General features: G+C 43.8%; 1 protein-coding gene across 1 annotated transcript in view; it reads left to right on the forward strand.

The window, feature by feature from the left end:
* Positions 1–5,396: 5,396 nt before the first annotated feature.
* adamts5 (ADAM metallopeptidase with thrombospondin type 1 motif, 5 (aggrecanase-2)) overlaps positions 5,397–23,219 on the forward strand; it is a 35,118-nt gene continuing 17,295 nt past the window's right edge. The window contains exons 1-5 of the mRNA XM_078560351.1: positions 5,397–6,418; positions 16,459–16,591; positions 17,667–17,834; positions 19,998–20,281; positions 21,689–21,872. Coding sequence (XP_078416477.1) covers positions 5,417–6,418; positions 16,459–16,591; positions 17,667–17,834; positions 19,998–20,281; positions 21,689–21,872 — 1,771 coding nt within the window. The 5' untranslated portion in view covers positions 5,397–5,416. The remainder of the gene's footprint in view (positions 6,419–16,458; positions 16,592–17,666; positions 17,835–19,997; positions 20,282–21,688; positions 21,873–23,219) is intronic.

Below are 23,219 nucleotides of genomic sequence, written 5' to 3' on the forward strand. Positions count from 1 at the left end.
TCCAGCTCTTCTGTTTCCAGAAGCCACGGTGAAACAGTTTTGCACAACATGAAATATCTGAAATACAACTGGTGGCAAACTTGCTTCAGTTCAAGTTTTGGGTCTGGGGTGGGAGGTCAGCTATCAACTTGTCATCTCATGCCAACTGAAGTATAACTCCAACTGGGTGGATGATGTAATGTTTAGAAAGTTACCAGACTGCCTTTAGGTATATAGCATGAATAAATGAGCTGACAGCTCCAGGCTAACACCAGAACTGGACACAATACTCTAGTTGTGGTCTAACCAGAGCTTTATAAAGGTTCAGCATAAATTCACTGCTTTTGTACTTAATACCTCTGTAATGAAGCTCAAGATCCCATGGGCTTTGTTAACTACTCTCTCTCTCTTCAGCCACCGACAATGATTGATACACATAAACCCCCAGGTCCCTATGTCCCTGCACACTCTTTGGAACTGTGCAATAAAGTCCATACTGCATCTCTCTATCCCTTCTGCCAAAATACACCACCTCACACTTCTCTGTATGAAGTTCTAACTGCCATTATCTGCCCATTCTGCTGGCCTGTCTGAGTCCTGTTGCAGTCAATTGGTATCACTTTCATTGTTTTCCACTTCTCCTAATTTCTCCATCATCAGCAAATGTTGAAATTTTACTCTGTGTGCCAATATCCGAGTCATTTATATTTGTCAAAAAAGCAGCAGCCCTAACACCCACCCTTGGGTCGACCATCCTCCAGTCTGAAAAATGGGTATTTACCATGACTCTGCTTTCTACCCTTTAGCCATTTTTTTTATCCAAGCTGACATTGATCCTCTGATTCAATGAGCATCAATTTTGTTAACCAGCCTTTTATGTGGAATTTGTCAAATGCTTTCTTAAAATCCACAATAGACAACATCCATTGTATTCTCACCATGTACTTCCTCTGTTACTTGATCAAAAAAATCAATTAGAGTAGTCAAGCAAAATCTGTCGTTTACAAATCTATGCTGGCTATCCTTAATTAAATCAAACCTGTCCAAGTGGCTGTTGAATTTTTTTCCCTGATTATTGTTTTTACAACCTTATCCATCACTAATGTTAAAATGACAGGCCTGTAGTTGCTAGAACTGTCTCTACACCCGTTCGTGAATAAGGGTGTCACATTTGCCACTTTCCAAACCATGGCACCTGCTTCAGATATTCTATTTATAAATCAATCACTCCAGAGGCTTGGACATGTAATTCCGGTTGACATTTCAGTGCAGTACTGAGGGGGTAAGTGGTATTGTTGGAAGTATCATCTTTCAGTTGAGACATTAAACTAAGGCCCTGCTGTCATTTCAAGTGGATGTAAAAGATCCCAAGACACTATTTTGAAGAAGAGCAGGGGATGTCTTCCACCCCCACCCTCCAATCCCTGTCCAGGCTAATTTATCCCTCAACAAGCAATTAGAAAATCAGTCATTATCACATTGGGCTTGTGGGAGCTTGCTGTGCACAGATTGGTTGTGATGTTTTCTATGTTAAAACAAGCTACCTTTCAAAAGTACTTCACTGACAGTAAAGTTTTTTGGAACTTCCTGAGGTTGTAAAGGTGCTACATAAATGCAAGTTTTTCTTTCCTTTCATTATAGTAAAGTTTCTTATGAAAGAAAAAGCAAGTTTCCAGTAATGTCAGTTTTTTTTATTCACTTATGGGATGTAGGTGTCACTGGCTGGGCCAGCATTTATTGCCCATCCCTAATTGCCCTTGAGAACTGAGTGGCTTGCTAGGCCATTTCAGAAAGCAACTAAGAGTCAACCACAATGCTGTGGGTCTGGAGTCACATGTAGGCCAGACCAGGTAAGGACAGCAGGTTTCCTTCCCTAAAGGACATCAGTGAACCAGATGGGCTTTTACATCAATCAACAGTGGCCATCATTAGATTTTTAATTCCAGATTTTTTTTTTAATCGAATTCAAATTTCACCATCTGCCATGGTGGGATTCAATCCCAGGTCCCCAGAGAATTACCCTGGGTATCTGGTGTACTAGCCCAGTGACAATACCACTACGCCACCACCTCCCCGGAAACATACAATGATCTGAATGGAAGATAAGGGCATTGTTTTACTAATCCTCCTCCGGGTACCATGCCCTAAGAGGGCATTGGCAACCATGGACTTCCATTGGGTTCGTCCATGATTATGCTGGGCAAAGTACTACAGTGGTTTGCCATTGCCTTCTGCAGTATATGGCTGACCAGGAAACTCTCCCGCTCTTACCGCCTGCCATGGCGCATATTGGAAGGTTGACAATCAATCTGTTTGGCTGCAATATGAACGCACCTTCCATGGCCAACAAGCCCTGAAGTGGACTCGTAATCCAGCAGCCCAGGGGACTGCCCTGGGTCACGGGCTCAAACCCCACCACGGCAGCTGGTGGAATTCGAATTCAAATAATAAATCTGGAATTGAAAGCGAGCCTCAGTAATGATGACCTTGAAAACTATTATCGATCGTCATAAAAACCCATCTTGTTTGCTAATGCACTTTCGGGAAGGAAATCTGCTGGCCAACGTATGACTCCAGACCCACAGCAATGTGGTTGGCTCTCATCTGCCCTCTGAAATGGTCTAGCAAGGTCAGCTCAAGGACAATTCGGGATGGGCAAAAAAATGCTGGCCTTACCTGCGATGCCCACATCCCATTAAAGAATAAAAGGAACCCGGACCTTCTCCCGAGATTGAGGGTGCGCCACAAGACCTCCGTTTTATTGGTAGATCACTTAAAAGGAAAGCTACAAAGGGGAGATTTTGAATTAAAGCCACTGCCTTAGTTTATGTCTTCAGCTTTGAGTGGAATTGGCCGGATGAGAGGGGAAGCTTGTGTTTCATGTTTTCGGGGCAGCAACATCTTTATTGCTGGGCTTCCCTCTCGCTACTGTTCCAGGTGGGAGTTACTGGCGCTCTTAAATACACTCCGATCGCTGGGGTAGGTTTGCTCCATGTTTATTATTAATCTAGCGCAGAGATACTGACAGCACGAATCTTTCAAACTCCCGCGAGCATCCACTGCCAGACCCCAGGCACATTACCGCACAAAAAAACACAGCACCAGCCAAAGGCGTTACTACACTTCATTTCGTTTCACTGAACATTTTAAAGTCAGAGTTATACGCGCACTCTTAAAGAGATACTCCCACCTGGAGGAGAGAAAAAAATGTTCAAGGAAGACCCCCCACCCCCACTCCCCTATCCAATGATTTCACTTTACTTCAGAATATGCTTAGCTACTTTCTGCCTCTGAGGAGTTTAGTTCAAATTCTGATCCGCGAACTGTATTCGGGTCTTTTCTCAAAATCCAACTATTGTGTTTCGTAATCGGTACATAGAAATGTTTGTAAGTGGTGTGTGCTTATTTCCATGCACACGAATGCATACACACATAGGTAGACAGATTAGGATAGGTGGATGTATCGATAGATATGGATAGATAGATGGAGAGATGCATAAAGGGACAGGGAGGCATAGATACGTGAATAGATAGATAGAGGTTGATAGCATTGATAACTGAGAACAGTAAACATGTTCACTTGTTTGATCTCTGCCTCGTGAGCCTAAGAGATTACACTGTGCGATATTAGCCCATAGACATTTAACCTCACATACAGTCTGTGACACTGCACCCTACTGGGAGCATGGGGAGGTGGAATTGACGCGAATAATTTCATACGATATGTTCAACTGCACGGGATTATTGTAAGGCTGAAATTTGCACATTGCAACTTTGCGCAGGTATTGATTCGGCGTTTACAAAACAAATATCACTTTTAATAGATATATGAAACCCTCCCTGTATAAATGCAGAGCTTGTTATAGAAGTGACGGCCACTTTAAAACTTTGTCCGCTATTTAGATACTGTAACCATGTAAATGCCAGTTAACATGGAGCCTGCACTTGCTTCATATTTACATATATAAAGCCCTGCCGCACCACACAAGGTAAGATGCAGCAAGTGTTTTCCATGACCAAGAAATAACTAGTAACGTGAACATTGTTTACATTTCTTTTTTTAAAGGTGAAGTAGTGTTTGCACATCTCCTAAACTCTCATCCAGAAATCATATAGTTTTAGAGACTGTAAATTAAAGATGTGGTCACAGATCACTGGTCGCAGATGCTTTCCCGAGGCGGCGAGGAGTGAGCAGAAGAGGCAATGAGAGGGAAAGGAGATGGTAGGGAAAACAGACCAAGAGCAATCTAAGGCATCTGCTGAAACCTCTCCAATGGTTGGCATTCCAGGATCTCCCCTCCTCTCCTGAAGTACCTCACTTATGCTGGAGAATGACTCCACAAGCACTCTCAGGGCTTGGGTTCCAAATGGTCAACCTTCATGTTTAAGAAGGTCGGCAGGATTATCAGCCATGTGGGGGGGATGCATCGCAGCCCAGCCCGATCCTGGCTGCCCCCATTCAATATCTTTCCACCCGGGATCACTCGGAATGCGGGGGGGTCACCCTATGTTGCCTCAGTCCAAAGCCAGTTGGAGACCCAACTAACTCAAGCACAGAAGGGAAAGTGGGGTGGGGGGGGCGGGGAGAGAGGGTGGAGAGGCAAGGCAGAGAGCTGGCTAGCTTGGATGTCAGTCCCACACCATGACTGTGCCCCTGGATACATTGAGCGCTGAAATTACACTGAGTACAGTTTTGCAGTCAGCTAATGGAGTTCCTTTAGCCTTTTGACCTGCTCCACTTTAGTGGCTAAACGCTTGCGTAACGATGGCGGAGAAGCGGCGTGAGCAAGCTGATGTGAAAACCGTGACCCCGAGCATCTTATTCCCCACGGGCTTGTCCCCTTTAGACGCTGCGAGGCAGATAAATAATGAGTCCTGTCTTGGAAAAGATCCCGGGAACCTGGGTTTCGCGATCAACTCATGATGATCAATGTGAGGTCGAATCCTTTTGTGCGGCCAAGTTTGAGCAGGGATGGACCACGGGCGCAGTTAAGTATTTGTTTCACAACAATATTTTGACGAAATACATTAGTGACGGTATCCGGACAGTGTTTCCACCAGGATATTGCCGGGGGTGGGTGGAAGGGGGCGGTCGCAAATCCGTACAAGACGCAGTGGTGACGATCTGTTGTAGCCGGTCCCAATCTGAGAATTCGCTATAAATTCATTGTTACCACCGCCTCGCATCTTAGATCTCTTCTGGTAACAGTGACACTTGTGCAAAAAGAACTTTGCTCTGAAAAATAAAATATTTGGAGGCATTGGCTGTTGCGGGATAATGCATTAGAAAAGTTTGGGAGGGTTTTTACATCAGCTGCATTCAACTGCGTTTGGTTAATTTTTGTTTTTCTCTCTGCATGTTGTTTTTGAAATCATTATTTTAGAACCTGTGGGTTTTTTGTTTAATATATTATATATAGATATAGTTATTGTCAACATGGTGCTGTTTGTTTTGCTGGCTGTCTGGACTCTGTACCAGACGCTGCTGCTGTGCCTTGCAGCCGAACAGCCTCCCTTACCTGAGCCGGTGCAGGGCTCCCTGAACCGGCAACCTGAGCACCGGCAGCTCTTCCCCCCGCGGCGGGCAGGGCGCAGGAGGAGCGGGCTGGTGCACAACGTGGATCGCATTTACTCCGGGGACGGCAAGGTCGGTTACATCCTGTACGCGGACGGCCGGAGGTTCCTGCTCGATCTGGAGAGGGACGAGGCGGCCAACCCCTCCGGGTCCAGCGCCCGGGCGCCGGGCAGCCCCTGTTACCACCGGGGGACGGTGGACTCCAGGCCCGAGTCCCTGGCCGTCTTCGACCTGTGCGGGGGTCTGCGTGGCTTCTTCGCCGTGGGCCGCTCCCGTTACACCGTCAGCCCCCTGGCCGTGGCCGGAGCCGTGGCCGGAGCCGGGGTGCAGCCGCTGTTCGGGGACACCGCTGCCAAAGTCCTGCACGTCTTCACCAGGGACCGCTTCAGCTTCCAGACCTTGTCTCAGCCCAGCCGCTGCGAGACCCCTGCCCTGGGGCTGAAGGAGAGCCAAGGAGGCGATGGGGATGGGGATGGGGTGGGTGCCGGGCACGCCAAGCACCCCCAGGCTGTCCCCGGGCAAGCGGCCGGACGCTCCAGGCGCTCCGTCTCCCGAGCCCGGCACGTCGAGCTGCTGCTGGTGGCGGACCAGTCCATGTCCCAGAAGTACGGGCGCAACATCCGACACTACCTGCTGACCCTGGCCTCCATCGCCTCCAAGCTGTTCGGCCACGCCAGCATCGAGAACCCGGTCCGCCTGGCCGTGGTCAACATCGTGGTCGTCACCGAGGTGGCCAAGGGGCCCGAGGTCAGCAAGAACGCGGCGGCTACCCTCAAGAACTTCTGCAGGTGGCAGCACCAGCTGAACCAGCTGGGCGATGGCCACGCTGAGCACCACGATGCTGCCATCCTCTTCACCCGGGAGGTAAGTCCGTTTACACACACAGACACACACACTATCCATACAGACATGTCAGGGCTCTACAAGTGTGGGCATGCACCTTGAACTGTGTGTGGGCATATGCACCTTGAACTGTGTGTGGGCATATGCACCTTGAACTGTGTGTGGGCATATGCACCTTGAACTGTGTGTGGGCATATGCACCTTGAACTGTGTGTGGGCATATGCACCTTGAACTGTGTGTGGGCATGCACCTTGAACTGTGTGTGGGCATATGCACCTTGAACTGTGTGTGGGCATATGCATCTTGAACTGTGTGTGGGCATATGCACCTTGAACTGTGTGTGGGTATATGCACCTTGAACTGTGTGTGGGTATATGCACCTTGAACTGTGTGTGGGTATATGCACCTTGAACTGTGTGTCAGGTTATTCGCTACAAACACGGTTTTGATGGGAAGTAAAAATGCAGTGAGGTCGGTCCAAAACTTGCTTGAAAGGATCCTGGAATCCCATCTCCTGTAGAATCAGAGCTCGTCCTGTTCAGTCACCGTGAACCTGGTTATGGAGCCGCCGGTGAACTCCAGCGCGCATCTTCGGGCAGGGCAAGTGTCAAATTTACTGCCGCGCACAAAATTGGATTTGCACTTGAATTTCTCTTCCCCCCCACCCCCTCCCTACCCCACCAAGCAGCGAGTCTGTGCCTTGAAGCAGCCTGGGCTGCTGGCGACTGTCACTGGCAAGGGTCATCATTAGATAGGATGGTCAGCAGGAGTAGCATTGACCTTGGTTCGAAGAGCAGCATCAGCCTCCATGTCCTGTGTGCGCGTGTTTAGATATTTCAAAAAATCTCAAGGCAGTGTTAATCCCCCGGAGGAATAAAATGACTTGAATTCTTGTTACCGACTTGTAAAGTGCAGCTAAAATGTATTAAGTGTATTTTAAGTGTAAGGTTTTTTTTTTAAATGTCACCTTGCCATTGCTTCAGAGGGCATGCTGGTCCTTGGCAGTATGATCTTAAGCTGTATTAGGAGCTCCCTGAATGCTCAGACCTGGATGGTTGTGTGTGGTGTGTGCATTCCTTGTTGTCGAAGGAATGAAGATGAAGTCAGTCTTCAGCAGTAACACCCTCTCATCCAGTAAAATGTTTATAAACATACAACTCTATGGCTTGCAAGCTAGGAGCATGTGCTTGTTACATTAAACAGGCACCTCCTAAATGAAAAATTGTCTGGCAAATTCTGTTTTTCATTTGATCGCAGGCATGTGACACCGGTTGAGTGAATTATGTTCCCACAAAGTAACATGACTTTTCATCCTCTGCAAATTGGAAAAGAAATAGCTTTGCCCTACATTTATTTCTCCTAAAAAGGCAGTGCCCCTTTAAGTTATCCTTATGCTAATTCAAGGCCCTTTGGACCAGCCTTAGGGTCCAATCAGCAGTTCTGAGGTTTTTTTTTTCCTGGGAACTTCAGCAGCTGGAGTTTGTAAGTTCAGTGTCTGGAGGAATTCTTATGAACATAAACCTCCCTCTTTATCCCAACTCCTTGTCTAGCTGTATTATAACCGTTAAAAGCTTACGGAATTTAGTTTTAGATTAAAGAGCAATTTTCACCAGTTAAAGCATAGCCATTGGGCAAGATGGAGGAAGATATTTCAACCTCCAACTCTCTTGGCATGGGTTTTGCCCCTTCTTCAGCTTCTTGCTCCAAATCCTGTAATTGTCTGAATACCGCGCCACCCCTCCCCTCCCCCCCAACACTTTTTATAAATGGCATTGTCACTAATTACACTGACATCAGGCAGACACAAAACAGTGAAGCTTTTTTGATGCCAGTTACATCATTGAGTCATCTGCTAACAATAGCTTGCCAGACAGTTTTTAACTGGTATAGTTGCCTTTTTAAGTGTAAGGTGGAATTGGAGTTCTCACTGCATGTGGCATTATATTTAAGATAATCATATATTTTTAGTATTTTTTTTTCATTGCTTGATTCTCATTGTTTGTGCTTTAGCGACTGAGTTTGTAAGACCATGGGAAGTCAGCAGCGTTCCAAGTTTGTAACTTTGCATTCTTAAGGACATAACTAGATTTCAGAATGAGCTGAACCAACATATGTCCAGTTGCACCTGTCCAGTTCTGGAAAAAACCTGACTTGAAATTTCTTAGGCTAATGTTTTCTTCATCTTGCCAATTTCCCTCATCTCATTCCCTCAAGCCATTAACTAGTTGTTGGGAAATGCTACCATTTGCGCCATTTTCCAAGCAGCAGTTATTCAGCTGTGAGCTTGTACAATGCATGAGCTTGTGCAGTGCATGTTGCAGTCACTGCAGACACCTGACCTCACACTGTCCCGGTAAATGCCCACTTTTCAGCATAAGTCACTGGATTCCAATCAGAGGAAAGGGGCATCGCTTGGTTTTCTGTTACAAGCTTGGGGCATTGAGGCCAATCACTAACCTTGATAAAAACAGCACAGACCAGCAATCAAGTTTGGGGCCTCTGTGGTTTGTGTGGTTCAACAGGTAAGTGGAGCCAGTGCACAGGTGCTTATTCCAGCCTAGTGGACTCGATTGCTTCCCTGTTAGATCGGGGTATTATTCTCAGTTTGTAACTACCAGAACTGGAGAGAAATTGCAATATTTGACAGCAGTAGAGCCAGAGCATTTTTATATGTTAATTCCTCATCTGGGCAAATGATGAAGAAAACTATGAAGAGAGAAAGAGATGAGCTCTTAAAAAAAGACCAAATCTATCAAGATTTGAATAGGTGTATTGGGAATCTTTTCCAATGCTTCTTTTACAGGCCTGGTCAGGGTACATGAAATAGCTTGTCAGCTGCTAGGCGATCATGCTACCACTTTTAGGGTCCAACTTTGCCCTCAGTGATGATTGACTTGTTTTTGCATGCTGTTTGCTTCTATGAATTTCATTGCCTCTTTGAACTACAGCATAGGTAACCCTATGTGCTCTTTCCCTCCCTGCAACAACACAGAATTGAAATTCAGATTCACCATGTATCCCAACTCACTTTTGCCAGGACCTGGAAATTATTGACGCTGTTCTTAACTGGGGTTATACTGAGCCACAAAGATGTGGATTCTTCCAGGTTTTATTCTCCTGATCATTTTGAAATTAACTGATCTCAGCTGGACAGCAGTAGCAGCACTGCATTTGTCCTCAGTGCCTCTGAACTAGGAAATTTAAGAAGCTGGAGTTCTTGCCCCCAATCCCTATCTAATGATCCCCACCCATGAACTTCCCACCCCCACCAGTTAGAAGTCTGCCCGTGTGGAGGTCAGTGGAAGACAACATTGAGTTTGCCTGTTATTGGCCTCCACAGATGAATAGCATTTGTCAAGATTGACAAATGTATGAGGGCCATTTGGGGTGAGCTACTAGAGGTGTAATCCCATTCCAACCTGATCTAGGGGGTGAGGGGATAAAACCGATAAAAAACAAATTGGCTTTTGAAGGAGTCAGCATAACAAGGCAAGTCATGTTGGGGAATGGGCGGAAATATGCAAGGCAGATTCATGCAACTGCACTATCTTAATCCTTTCAAAATATCACAGTGAATGACACATTGAGTAGAGCTCAAGCATTTCTGATGTACAAGACTTGTTTCAAATTTGGCAAGTCAGTGACTTTTGATCATAAAGATACCACACAATAACTAAAAGAGTAGTATTTCACACCTCTGGCACCTGTTGTCCAAATTAACAGGGGACTGTTAATCTTTTAAAACCAGCTGCCAGCCCTGCAGATGCTGTCAGTGCCAAATAGCACCAAATATACTGAGTTATGGTAGCGTGCTTCTGATTTTCCATGGACTGCATAAAGTAGTGGCCTCTTATATGATGATTGAAAGGTCATTGGATTGTGCTTTCAAAGAATGGCCACCAGACTTTTCAGGACTCACTAGTCTCGTCCGCAACAGACCCAGGTGCCATGTATTTCAAACCAATTGTCTTTATTCTATATGAGAGCGTCAAGGAGAAAAAATTTGGCCCAAGTGGTGAACAATTGAAACGCTAACTCTCTTTGCATCCTCACGCTGATGCACTATGCATGTTGAAGGATGGCTGTATAGGCATGCCCCAGTAACTTGCTCACATTGCAGTTCTTCATGTGTGAGCCAAGACAGGGAATGTCAACAGGCTTTTTGACAAACTTACCTTGTCTCTTTTCATGTCCACCTTGGCACTGGCCTGCACAATAGACTTGAGCTCCTCCGTCTTAAAAAAAAGGACTGGTATTGATCAGATGGAGATCTTGAAATTCCAATTCATCTTCTTAAAACTCTAGCTAAACACAATGACTGTAATTTCAAACATTGATTACTACCGCATCTAATTCAATTTGACAGCATAAAATAAATTTGGTTTTGCTAAATTTGCTGTCTATAATTGCACAGATCAGGAAGGCATGCTTCCACTATCAGTAACTGCTCCATAAAGATAATTTCTTTCAAAGCCACAATAGTTTGTAAAGAGAGACATGAAGAATCAAGCACAGAAATTGTCTAAAAGCTGAAGCAAAATCTGTCACTTAGATGCCCCTCCCAAATGATCCAATCTTGCCAAATGATGAAAGTGCATGCACGTTAGAGAAACGGTTACTTCTCTGAATGGGAACATAGTTCTAGTGACATGAACTGGATGGCGTGATCTATACATGGAGAAAATGCTCCCTGAATGCTTGGTGCATTAATCCCTACAGAGCAAGAAGATCTCAAGTTTCAGCCTTGATCAGTACTTAGCTGGGTGATCCCAGGGAAGTTAGTAAGGGCTTGTGTCCCTTTGCCAGGGGGAGGAAAGATATCCACCAGTGCTCCTGCTCCTGATTGCTGTCCTGTGACCCCTGCCAGAAAGCGGGCAGGGGTGGTTATTGGGGTAGACCCAAAACAGGATGTGATGCCCTCCACAAATAGCCTAGCAACTGCAGTCCAATCTTATACAAAGTAGCCTGGGGGATTGTGAGCACAAAGGAATTGTACTCCAGCGCAAGTCAGTCAGCGGCACTCTTGCCACTGAGTCCCAGGGTTCCAGGTTCAAGTTCCACCCCAGGGCTTGAGCACAAAAATCAAGGCTGGCACTCCAATGTAGTACTGAGGAAGTGCTGCAATATCGGAAGTGCTGCCTTTGGATGAAACATTAAACCCAAGCCCCAGCTGCCTAGTTAGGTGGATGTAAAAGATCCCTATGGCATATATTCCAAAGAAGAACGGGGGAGTTATCCTTAGTGTTCTGGTCGAGATTTATCATTCAATCGCATCACTAAAACTGATTATCTGGTCATTACCACATTACTGATTCTGAGAGCTTGCTGTGTGTGCCAAATTAGCTGCTGTGTTTCCTACACGGCAACAGGGACTACATTTCAAAAAAAGAAGTACTTCATTGGCTGTAAAGTGCTTTGAGACATCCAGTGGTCTTGAAAAGTGCTATATAAATGCAAGTCTTTCTTTTATAAAGTCTGTTTTTAGCAAATTGATCTTAGGTCGAACTTGCTCCCAGATCTTGGTTGAAAGACTGCCAGATTTCCAGGTTGTGCCATGGCCCTGACTGTTGGCAATACAGTCACCCACATTCTATTACTTTTACATCATTTTTTTAAACTTATATCAGGCACAATTACTCAGGCGCATTCCTCTGTTTACAAGCTCAACAAAGTATCTCGTGTGGCCTTTCATCAGAACTTAATGCCCCTTTCATTGAAGCAGCCTGTCCATGTCATTTTTTTATATTACAAGGAAAAAGAGTCCTTAATTACACAGCTGTCTTCACACCATGTGTTATTTTATTTTTGGAACGTTTAAGAAAATTAATTTTAAATTCCTGAGTTTCATAGTAATTCTCTTTTGGTGAAGGGGGTGGGGGTGAAAAGACTGAGCCAGAAGTGAGGCAGAAGCAAGTAAAACCAATCAATGTGGAGTGGGGGCAGGGAGTGCAGATGGAGAGTGGTCAGAGCCTTGTGTTTGTCAATAACTGTACTATGAATAGATGAACTTATTTAGGGAAAACTCGTTGCTGACAAGGTATGCATCAAATCCCACACCGGAACAAAATTATGACTAATACTGTACATGGGTTTTTGGGTTCTACTATTGGGTAAATAATAAACAGTAAGGCTGTCTGTTTCTTTGCCCTTGGATATGTGTTTGTTGCTATGAACTTTCAGCGACACTTGTTTCTTTTCCAAAAGATTTTGTGTCGGCCAACAAAAAAAAATCACTCCCAGCTGTGTTGCCCTGTGCCTTTAAGTGGAGGCAGCAATACAAACAGAGCGCTGACCAGCAGAGACACCTGATTCTGGGAACTTTGAACTCATGCCAGGGACCTGTGTGAAAACATCACTCATTGCCTCCTTCCTCTAACATGTTTTTTTTATAATTATTATTTTTTTGTCCCTCTGCAGTGTTGTTTTTCTCTCTCCCTCTCCCTTTTCCGAGAGCCACTAATGGCCAGTTTGCACAGACTGCGGGCACTGCCCCTCCTGGCTGCCAGCCAGCATTCTGCACTGCCCACAGACGGAGAGAAACCCCAACTCATTAAATCCGCAGAGCAGACATTCTCTCTCAGGCTGAAACAGTTTATTTATCAGCAACCAGAGCCTTGGCAGTTCAGAGCCATTCATCTAATCATTGCTTCTTAGTTTTACACTGTTGGCGACCTGCACTATTGCCTTAACCTCTTTTCCTTTACATACTAACTTAAAGCAAACCAATTAGTAAATATTATATATTTGTGGTTATTGAAATGCATATAGAACATACTCTTGTGTCTAACCTGTGGAATTAATTTATACACAGCACACAGTTGTTACAAAATAACATACATGGGAGCAAAATATTTATTTTAAACAAATTAACACCTACATTAAAATAGCAACCAAAGAAATTTCATAAGAGGCATTAGCCTTTCAGACACTAATGTTCAGAGAAGTTAGTAGGCAATTCCCTGGTATGGTACATGCAGAGAACACACGTTGGGAAAACACAAACGCTCAGCCTTTTTTGGACCCTGATTGGATTATCATGTGCTGTGTACTTGTGACTTGCCAAGACGTGCTCCCGGGAAATGCTGATCCCCACTAGGAATACTGAATCGCAGTGTCCTTCATTTTAATTTTGAGCCAATGTTTTGTGGTTTATTTAGCGCTCCTGATGGCTCAAGTTTCACGCTTCTGTGCTACCTGAAGGTAAAGATGTGTAGCAGCCTTGAAGTGTACTGGGGATCCGCAGAAGTAAGATGTTAAACATAGACCAAAGTGTCCTGTGCTTCCTTGTGGATAGGAGGGCATTATGACACCATCACCAGTCAGAACATATTTAGTTAGCATTACAATCTTTAATTCATTGATTTAGTTTTCACACACACTGAGGGTGCTGAGTCTTGCTGGGTCAAGTTCAGTGATCATCAGCAGCTCTGAAAGATTTCATCAAGTGGTCATTCTTCATTATATAATCTATCAGGTTGTTCAATTCAGACTGTATGAGCATCACAGCTGAAACTGATCCTATCCTCACTCAGTGCACATACACAATCATAGCAGGATGATCAGGTGACCTCTCGTGGACCAACCAAAATCAAAGAAAGGATGATGGTTTAAAATTAATGCAAATGTAAACAAATGTTAATTGAAACTAATCAATTAATTGCCTGGTAATGATAATTTTACTAAAACTTGAAAATATGCGTCGTGAGAGATTTTTAAAATAACAATTCTAGTCATGATTTTTACAATCTTAAAGGTGAAATTTATAAGAGCCACAATTACCTGGATTTGTCTATTTAGACCAAAGCCCTAGGGAGTACCAGAGCAGCAGACTGACAAACCAGCCAGGTTTAACACTGCACATCACAATTGCTCTAGACCATCCTTGAGCAATGGAATATGAGATCTGCTAATATTATAGAAATCATCCAAACTTTGCAACATAATAAGTTTGTACAATGTGCTAGGAGGGAGGAACTGCCTTTAGCTTTAAATCAGAACAAAGAGATCAGTATCCTGGGATTGCACAACAGCGAGTACCTGAAAGAGGGGAGAAATTGCCAGCCTCCACGTTGCATTTACAGTCAGCCACAAAATTGGAATGTACAGTTGTACAAAAAAAAAATCAAATCTGTATATACACCCAGATAAGGCAACACCTATGTAAGAACCCCACAAAGAGAAAAGACTGGTTAGCATTTCATATATCATCCATTCCTGGTGGAAGGATTCACCTAAGGTCCTAGCATGCCTTTGTTCTTTCAGCCATGACTCAACTAGTAGCACTTTGAGTTCAAGTCCCACTCCAGAGACTTGAGCACAAAAATCTAAGCAGACAATTCAGTGCGGCATTGAGGGATTTTTGCACTGTCAGAGGTTCCTTTTTCTACGTGAAATATTAAACTAAGACTCTGCCTATATTCTTCAGTGGATGTAAAAAAAAACCCATTACACTATTTTGATTAAGAGTAGAGAAGTTATCCCCAATTCCTGGGCAATATTTATCCCTCAATCAAGGTAACTAAAAATAGATTGTCTGGCCATTTCTATATTAAAGTTTACAGGAGCTTCCTGTGCACAATTAACTGTCGCATTTCCTACATTACAGCGGTGACTATAGTTCAGAAGCACCTCATTGGCTGTAAAGTGCTTTGGGTTCTCCTGAGATCCTGAAAGGCACGATTTAGATGAAAGTCTTTTTTCTTTCAAATACTGACCCGCCTGCTTTGTATTTCCAACATTTCATTACCTTAATTTAAAATCCACTACTCTGTGTTCTTAAAACAAAGCCCAGATGTTCACATTGAGTGTGAATCTTTTCATCTGGTCAGTGTGCCTTGTTAAGGTCTCTGTAGAGATTGATAACTTTTAAAAAGAGATTCAAACCCCCAGCTACCAGCTGAAAGAATGTCATGGCAAGATATCACATATTAAAACTTTTACTGCAATAAATGACTAAAATCACTATTGACTAAATACTGTTTTTTTGTAGAAAACTTACACTTTAAAGTTTAGAGAAGGACATTCCCTTTTTATACTTATCAGACATCACATTTTTCTCCATGGAATGACAGTCCTTATAGCAAAGAGTCCACAGTTGCTCCCGGTTCCCAATGGGTTTCCTGTATCCTTGTTTCACTGAGTAGTAGCTTCGAGTGACCGCCTTCAGGTACTTTCCTCAGTTTTCAGAGACTCCCTTAAATTCACCACCAGCGCTAAAGCCTGCCCTGATGATTCTTCCTCCCCCTGCCATGCCAGGATGATTCCCCCAAAATCCTTAGAGGGCTGCGAGATGCATCTCTCCAGCTAGAGATTGTCACCCGCCCACATCTGACTGTGGGCGGGTGACAGCCTTTTCTCTCTGCTGGCCACACAGAAACTCTGCTGTCACTCTGTGATACTCATTGATTTGTAGGGAAGCCCTGAAAGCTGATCTCAAAAATGGTTTCTCCTGCCCTCTTCCCCATGGCAACGTGAAACACATTAACCGTGCATCCAGTTAGAAATGCTGATTAGCTATCCTTGATCCCAGTTCCCTATCATCTTAACGGTAAATGGACAGTTTACAGCATAACTGTTTACAACCTGATACCAACAACACCTTTCTGGGACTTTGGAAGACTCAGAGTCTACTCATTGTAAACACAAAGACAGCTACCATTGTCTCCAAGCGTGCACCTTGCACCATCTTCCCAGCAAAACAACCCACGCCTTCCTTTAATCTCTAACAATCAAACCATCCAGCCTTACTATTAGGCACTCCTCAGAACAAGTCACATTTACCCAAAATTGAAACATACAATCCTAAAACATTAACATCTTACAAACCTCACAATTGTAACAGCAGTGTGGCACTTGTTGCCTGAATAATGTTGCATTAATAGTCCACTGCTTCCATTTGTGGATGTCTTAATAATGAAAGCTTTGCCTCATCAGTCAGATGCTGATTGACCTATTGTATCGTTCTAGCATGTTCGATTTATAATTTGAACTTCTAACATTAATGCTTGTTTTAAAAATCTCTAGTTTGAATTTAAAGTATCTTTCATTTCTTTACTTGCAGAATTTGTGTGGACATCATTCATGTGATACTTTGGGAATGGCGGACGTGGGAACCATCTGCTCCTCTGAGCGCAGCTGTGCAATCGTAGAAGATGACGGCCTCCATGCTGCATTTACAGTCGCTCACGAAATTGGTATGTACACTTGTACAAAAAGTAATTTGTAAATGTTCCCAGATTAAGCAATCCAGGTATAAGAACTCTACAAAAAGCTCAAAGGGGCAATGAGTCTGACTTAGCTGATACCTTGGGGGTTATCAATTTATTGTCACATATATCAAGTTCAAGAGGTAAATGGAGAGAAGAATTGGCCCCAATATGTAGACATCTGATTCACTGGAGCAGCGTTTGAGCTACAATATCCCATGGGCCCAGCCATGGTTGCTTTGGCTTGGAGTGTTAAGCAGTAGCCTGATGTTTTCCCATAGGAAGAAAAAGAACAGTCATAGAATCAGGGAACTTCATAGTACAAAAGGAGACCATTCGGCCCATTGTGAATCTACCAGCTCTCTGAAAGAGCGATCCACTTAGTCTCATTCCCCTGCCCTCTCACCAAACCCTTTTTGGTTTTCTCTTTTTGCAATATTTGTTTACTCCCATTTTTTAAAAACTGCGGTGGGTTATGTGTACACCACTGTATCGAGTAGGCAATTCAACATCCTAACAACCTTCCGCATAGAAAAATACCTTGCAATCCTTCTCTTTTTATTGATGATGATCTTAGGTCAATGCTTAACATATTAACCAATGGGAATAAATTTCTCCAATTTATTTCATCAAAATATGCCATAATTTTGAACCTTCTTTGTTATAATGAAAAGGCCTTAAGTTTCTCTCATTCCTCAACATAACTAAAGCCTCCATAATATCACCTTAATGAGTCTCTTCTGCTCCCTCTTCATCTTCAAAAGCGAGTGTCACCCACGACCACTTCTGCACATTTGGATCTGGTTCCAGCAAATATTACTGGTCAGAGCATGATACTTGTCCAGCTTCTCAGACTGGCATAGGTGCCAGAAGGCCCAAGGAAAAGGACTAAGACCTATGATGGGTATAGATGAGATAAATAAAGAAACACTGTTTAGTTTGGACTTTGAAATGGGATTGTTCATCAAGGAGGCATGTGCCAATCAAAACAGTGAAATAATGTTTAAGACATTAATTCAAAGAATACTTATGTTTTAATATAACTACTTCTTGTTGATCAAAGGACATCTCCTGGGACTGTCCCATGACGATTCCAAGTTCTGTGAGGAGTCATATGGCTTAACTGAAGATAAACGGTTAATGTCTTCCATTCTGACCAGCATCGACTCCTCCAAACCATGGTCCAAGTGCACATCTGCTACAGTAACAGAGTTCTTTGATGACGGTCATGGTAGGTATCCTGGCAAATACTAATAATGGTCCATCGTCTATGCCTCTCCTTTTATACCATATTATTGAGTAGCCCCTGTGTCTTAATAATAGCCATGTGTCAAACCCATCATAGTCCATGCCAACAGAGCACAATCTCACTCTTGTTCCATTTGTTTGTGCCTAAGATAACCAGTCCCACAATTGCTCGGTTGGTAAGTCATGGCACTGTCAATTGTAGCTCAGTTGGCAGTACTCTTGCCTCAGAAGCAGAACATTGTAGGCTCACGTCCTACTCCAGAGACTTTGGAACTGAGACTTGAGAATTAAATCTAAGTTGACAGTATAGTGTAGTGCCGAGCGAGTACTGCACTGTTGGGAGGTGCCATCTCCCAGATTGGACATTAAGGTCAAGACCCAGTCTGCTCTCTCAGATGGTGTTCTCCTTAGCGTCTTGGTCAACATTTATCCCCCAATCTAACATCATCAAACTTGGTTATCTGGTAATATCACATTACTGTTTTTGGGAGCTTACTGTATGCAAATTGGCTGCGTTTTTTTCTCCATGTTACAACAGTGATTACATGCATTAGTACCCTTAGAAGAGGTTAGAAAGACTAGAAGGAGTATCCAAAAAATCATAAAGTAACATTAGTGCAAGTTGGGTCTAAACAGAATTAAGGCCAGGATTTTACGCCCCCCCCCCCCCCCCCCCTGCGCAGTGGGGTATTATGGTCCCGCTGAACTGAATGGAGATTTAAATGGCTCACCCCATCTGCCTGGTGTGGCGGGGGGGGAGACACACCACGGCAGGGCCATAAAATCCTGGCATCGAAGTACCTCAATGGCTGTAAATCACTTTGGGATGGAAAGGTACCATATAAATGCAAGTCTTTATTTCTTTTTCCGGGCTATCCAGACCAGAATATCCCAGGTTTGATCTCTGGTCTGTGTTGTGTTGCTGATCTCAGCTGAAGCCCCATGCAAATTGTGGTCTAAACAGAATTAGAAGGAAATGCCTCATTCAGAGCTCATTTGTTTATTTGTTGCAAAGATCCAAGTAGAAAGTATGAACAAACAGACTTCCATTTATATGGAGGCTTATTATATCTCTCAGGATGCCACAAAATGCTTCACAACCAGTGACTTAGCTTTTGAAATGTAGTCACAGTTATTATGTGATTAAACATGGCAGCTAATTCCACACAGCAAGATCCCACAAGCAGAAAGTGAGAAGACTAACCAGTCAAATAAAGTTTTTTGGTGGTGTTTCTTGAAGGAGAAATATTGGGCACGGCATTGGGAGAACCCCCTACCTTCTTCAAATAGACTTTTACCCATCCATGGACAAGGCAGATCGGATCTTAGTCTGAGTCTCGGAGGTTAGTTGGCACAGTGCATTAGAACATAGGCGGTAAACCTGGGCATCCTGAATCAGTTCTCCAGTACGTGTAATTCCAACTCGCAATTCAGCACAAATTGGTGCCAAGTGAACAGTAAGCACCACAAGAATGGCTAAGGTGGGAAATGGAAATGCTACAATACCACATGGGCAGCAAGGATGGAGGATAACCTAGGTTTGAAATAGTTTACCCAATGCAGAGTAGAAGAAGATTTACTTTACACCTAAGCCATGCTCTTGCCTTGGAAGTGGCTGACGTTGACAAGATTGGAAAATATAGCTTTCAAACATAGATCTTCATCACCTTACAAGGACATTGCTATATTGGATTATACTAGAGTCAATGCATATACTTATTGGAATGAATAGATCTGGTCCTTTTCACGTATCTAAAGATTAGTGAGACACTGCAAAGTTACCGACTGGATGGCATTTGCTTTACCTGTTACAATGTATCTATGTATGACACACACATATATGTTCATATGCACATACACACACAAGCAGGGGTCACTGGTTACCAGTTGGAGAATGGACCCTAGCTGATATTTTCCCTTTCCATTAAGTTCAGTTGCATTGAGGCTAACTGGAGCACCCCCTTGTCTGAGATTAGATGGCAAAACAAGATGGACGCTGGAACTTTACTGGTCCGTAGGGTTCAGTGTCACTCTTACTAAGCCATCGGGGAAGCTTGTTTACATGGAACTTTATAGTTTTTTTCCAGGAGATGTATGGATACATGAATATCTTATTTTACAGAGTGCTGATTGTTCTCCTTTCTAGGCGATTGTCTCCTTGATCCTCCACAGAAGCCCCTGCGTGTACCTGAGGAGCTGCCAGGGCAGAGCTACGATGCCGTCCGTCAGTGCAAGCTGGCTTTCGGGCCAGAGTATACAGTCTGCCCAGGAATGGATGTGTGCTCCCGCCTGTGGTGTGCTGTCATCCGTCAGGGGCAGATGGTTTGTATGACCAAGAAGTTGCCTGCTGTGGAAGGGACACCATGTGGAAAGGGGAGGATCTGTCTCCATGGAAAATGTGTGGACAAAACCAAACGGAGGTATTACTCGGTGAGTAGGTGATCTAGAAATAACACCATCGATCAGTGTGTGTGTGTGTGTAATTGTAGTGAGGATATGATCAGATGAGGTGTTCTGTGGTTAAATAGATGGCGACCACTTGCTGTCTTAGCTCAAACATGAAAAATGAATGATTGTGATGTTGGACATACATAAAGACAAGTCTCCCCCTTCAGCAGAAGACAAGATGAGAAGCAACATAGAGGGATTGGGGTGGAGGGAATGTCACGTCAACTTCAATGTGACTGTTGTGCCGTATTTGTTTATGTTTCGGTTGTGACGTGGTAGGCTGCCCTGGGATTTGAGGGATTAATGGCAACAAATCTGAGGCAGCAATTGGCCAAACAGTCCGTGTCATTCCAGTGCCAGTCTAGAACCAGCTGACAAAGACATTGATGTCTCATTCCAATAGAAATAAAACTCACAAACGAAAGAACAACGACTTGTTTCATTCCAATATCGTGACGCAAAAGCTATTTTCCCACAGATCATTTTTGATGTTGGCTGCCAAGCAGTAGTTGGTTTCCTCCAGTTCCCGAGGATTAAAAAATGCCTTCTATGTGTTTATATAAAAAGAAAGCGTGGCAAATTCTCAGATCCTGGTCCTCGTGATACTGCAATCTAACCAGGCTCAGTTTCTTGTGGCCCTGAAATTATACACTGGTTTACTTGCATATGCAAATAGATGGAGCACTTCCTATTTCATGGCAGGGAGCAGAGTTTCACACAAACGCAGCAAGTGCTCATTCCCTATGGGATAATTTCAGGGCCTGCAAGACCAATTGGATGGATTTCTACAGTTCAAGATAGTGCATTTTGCAAGTGTTGACATTTTAGATTTAGATCCTCCCTGGGTTCAGCGGATAAATTAAAGTGGAAAAGGGAGGGCAGTCTTGAGCCAGGCTTCCTGTTCCTGAATGCCATCGACTTAATCCTGTTGAAAATGAAATGGGCTCAACTGAGATGTCCTCCCTTAGAAAAGAGCCTGCCAGCACTGACACATGCATGAAAATATCCAGATGGATGAGGTATTGGGAGGTATGTTGGCACCTGCGCTTTAGGAGAAGAGAATTCAAAATTGAACAAGACAAACTAACAGGAGGTTTATACACACAGCAAACAGGCAATGAAGTTGTTCACCTGACAGAGCAAAACAGAGGCAGAATAGAGTTAATCAATGTGGGCAACAAGGTAGAAAGCATGCCTCCTAATAGAGGAGAACTCCACATTGCAATTTATCTCTCATTAAGTGATCACTCTGGCTGTTGGTAACACCATCCTGGTCTTGTGACAGCAATGTTGAAAATCCATAGAGGCAGAAGCATTGTTGGCACATTGTTAACTCTCCCCAGTTCAAATGGCTTTTTTGATTTACGCTTGTTGTTCTTTGTGTTGCAGGCCTCGGCTAATGGAAACTGGGGGTCGTGGGGATCCTGGGGACAATGTTCACGGACGTGTGGAGGGGGCGTGCAGTTTGCCCGTAGGCATTGCAACAACCCTGCTCCCAGAAACAATGGCAAATACTGTGTGGGGAAACGTGCCATCCATCGATCCTGCAATGTAACACCATGCCCACAAACTGGTACGTCTATCCTACAATCACTCTTTATGTTACAGATTTAAGTACACCAGTAAGGCACAACGTTTTTGGTCTCTCCATCCCCTTCCTTCTCTGAGGATCTCAGCTATGGTGGAATGCAGTTACAAAGCTGGTGGCAACTTTCTGGCACCTTGTTCAAATAGGCTTTCTTAATACACGATACCTGGGGGCTAACTGGCTACCAAAGGCTGAAGCTGAATCCATTCTTCGCCCAGTGTCCACGCAAGTGCATTTTCCAGCAAGGTGATCAAACACAGGAACCCTGACTGATTTTCAACTTTCCCCTTTACTCCCAACACTTTCCAGCCTAGAGGCACTGAGGCCTATTTTGGTGCCCTATCTGCTACTCCAAATAAAATCACACAAATTACCAAAAAGGCAGAATTGAATTTGGGACTTTTTGGTCTGCATGGCTTAGTGCCACAGTAGGTGTTGCCTGTACCCTGTACTGAGTCTGAGGAATTAATAACAGGAAATAAAGATATTTTGTTGGTAAAAGACACAAATAACATCCCAGAAATCCTTGTAAATCAAGAGGTGAAAGGGAGAGAGGACTTGAAACAATTACAATCATCAAGGAAAGGGTACTGAGGAAATTATTAGAACTAAAGGCTGACAAGTCCCCAGGACCTCATAGACTTCATCCTAGGGTCTTAAAAAAAGCAGCTGCTGGGTTAGCAGGTGCGTTGGTTGTAATTTTCCAAAATTGCCAAGATTCTGGAAAGGTCCCATCAGATTGGAAAATGGCAAATGTAACTCCTCTATCCAAGAAAGGAGGGAGACAGAAATCAGGAAGTTACAGGCCAGTTAGCCTAACATCTGTCACAGGGTAAAATGCTAGAATCTATCATTAAGGAGGTTGTAGCAGGGTTTTAATGTCAACATGATTTTGTGAAAGGGAAATCATGTTTGATTAATTTCTTAGAGTTGAGGAAATAACAAGCAGCGTGAATAAAGGGGAACATGTGGATGTGCTATACTTGGACTTCCAAAAGGCATTTGATACATCTGTGTAACATCAAAAGATACTACGCAAAATAAGAGCTCATGATGTAGGGGGTAACACATTAACATGGATAGAGGATGGGATAGCTAACAGGAAGCAGAGAGTAGGAATGATTTTCAGGTTGGCAAGCTGTAACCAGTGGCGTGCCATAGGGATCAGTGTTGGGGCCTCAACTATTTGTAAAGTATATCAATGAATTGAATGAAGGGACTGAATGTATGGTTGCTGAACTTATTGCTGGCACAAAGGTAGGTAGGAATATGAAGAGGACATAAGGAGTCTGCAAAAGGATATAGATAGGTCAAGTTAATGGGAAAAAATTT

Source organism: Cetorhinus maximus, chromosome 16, assembly GCF_964194155.1.
Source record: "Cetorhinus maximus chromosome 16, sCetMax3.hap1.1, whole genome shotgun sequence".
NCBI classification, from domain to species: Eukaryota; Metazoa; Chordata; class Chondrichthyes; order Lamniformes; family Cetorhinidae; genus Cetorhinus; species Cetorhinus maximus.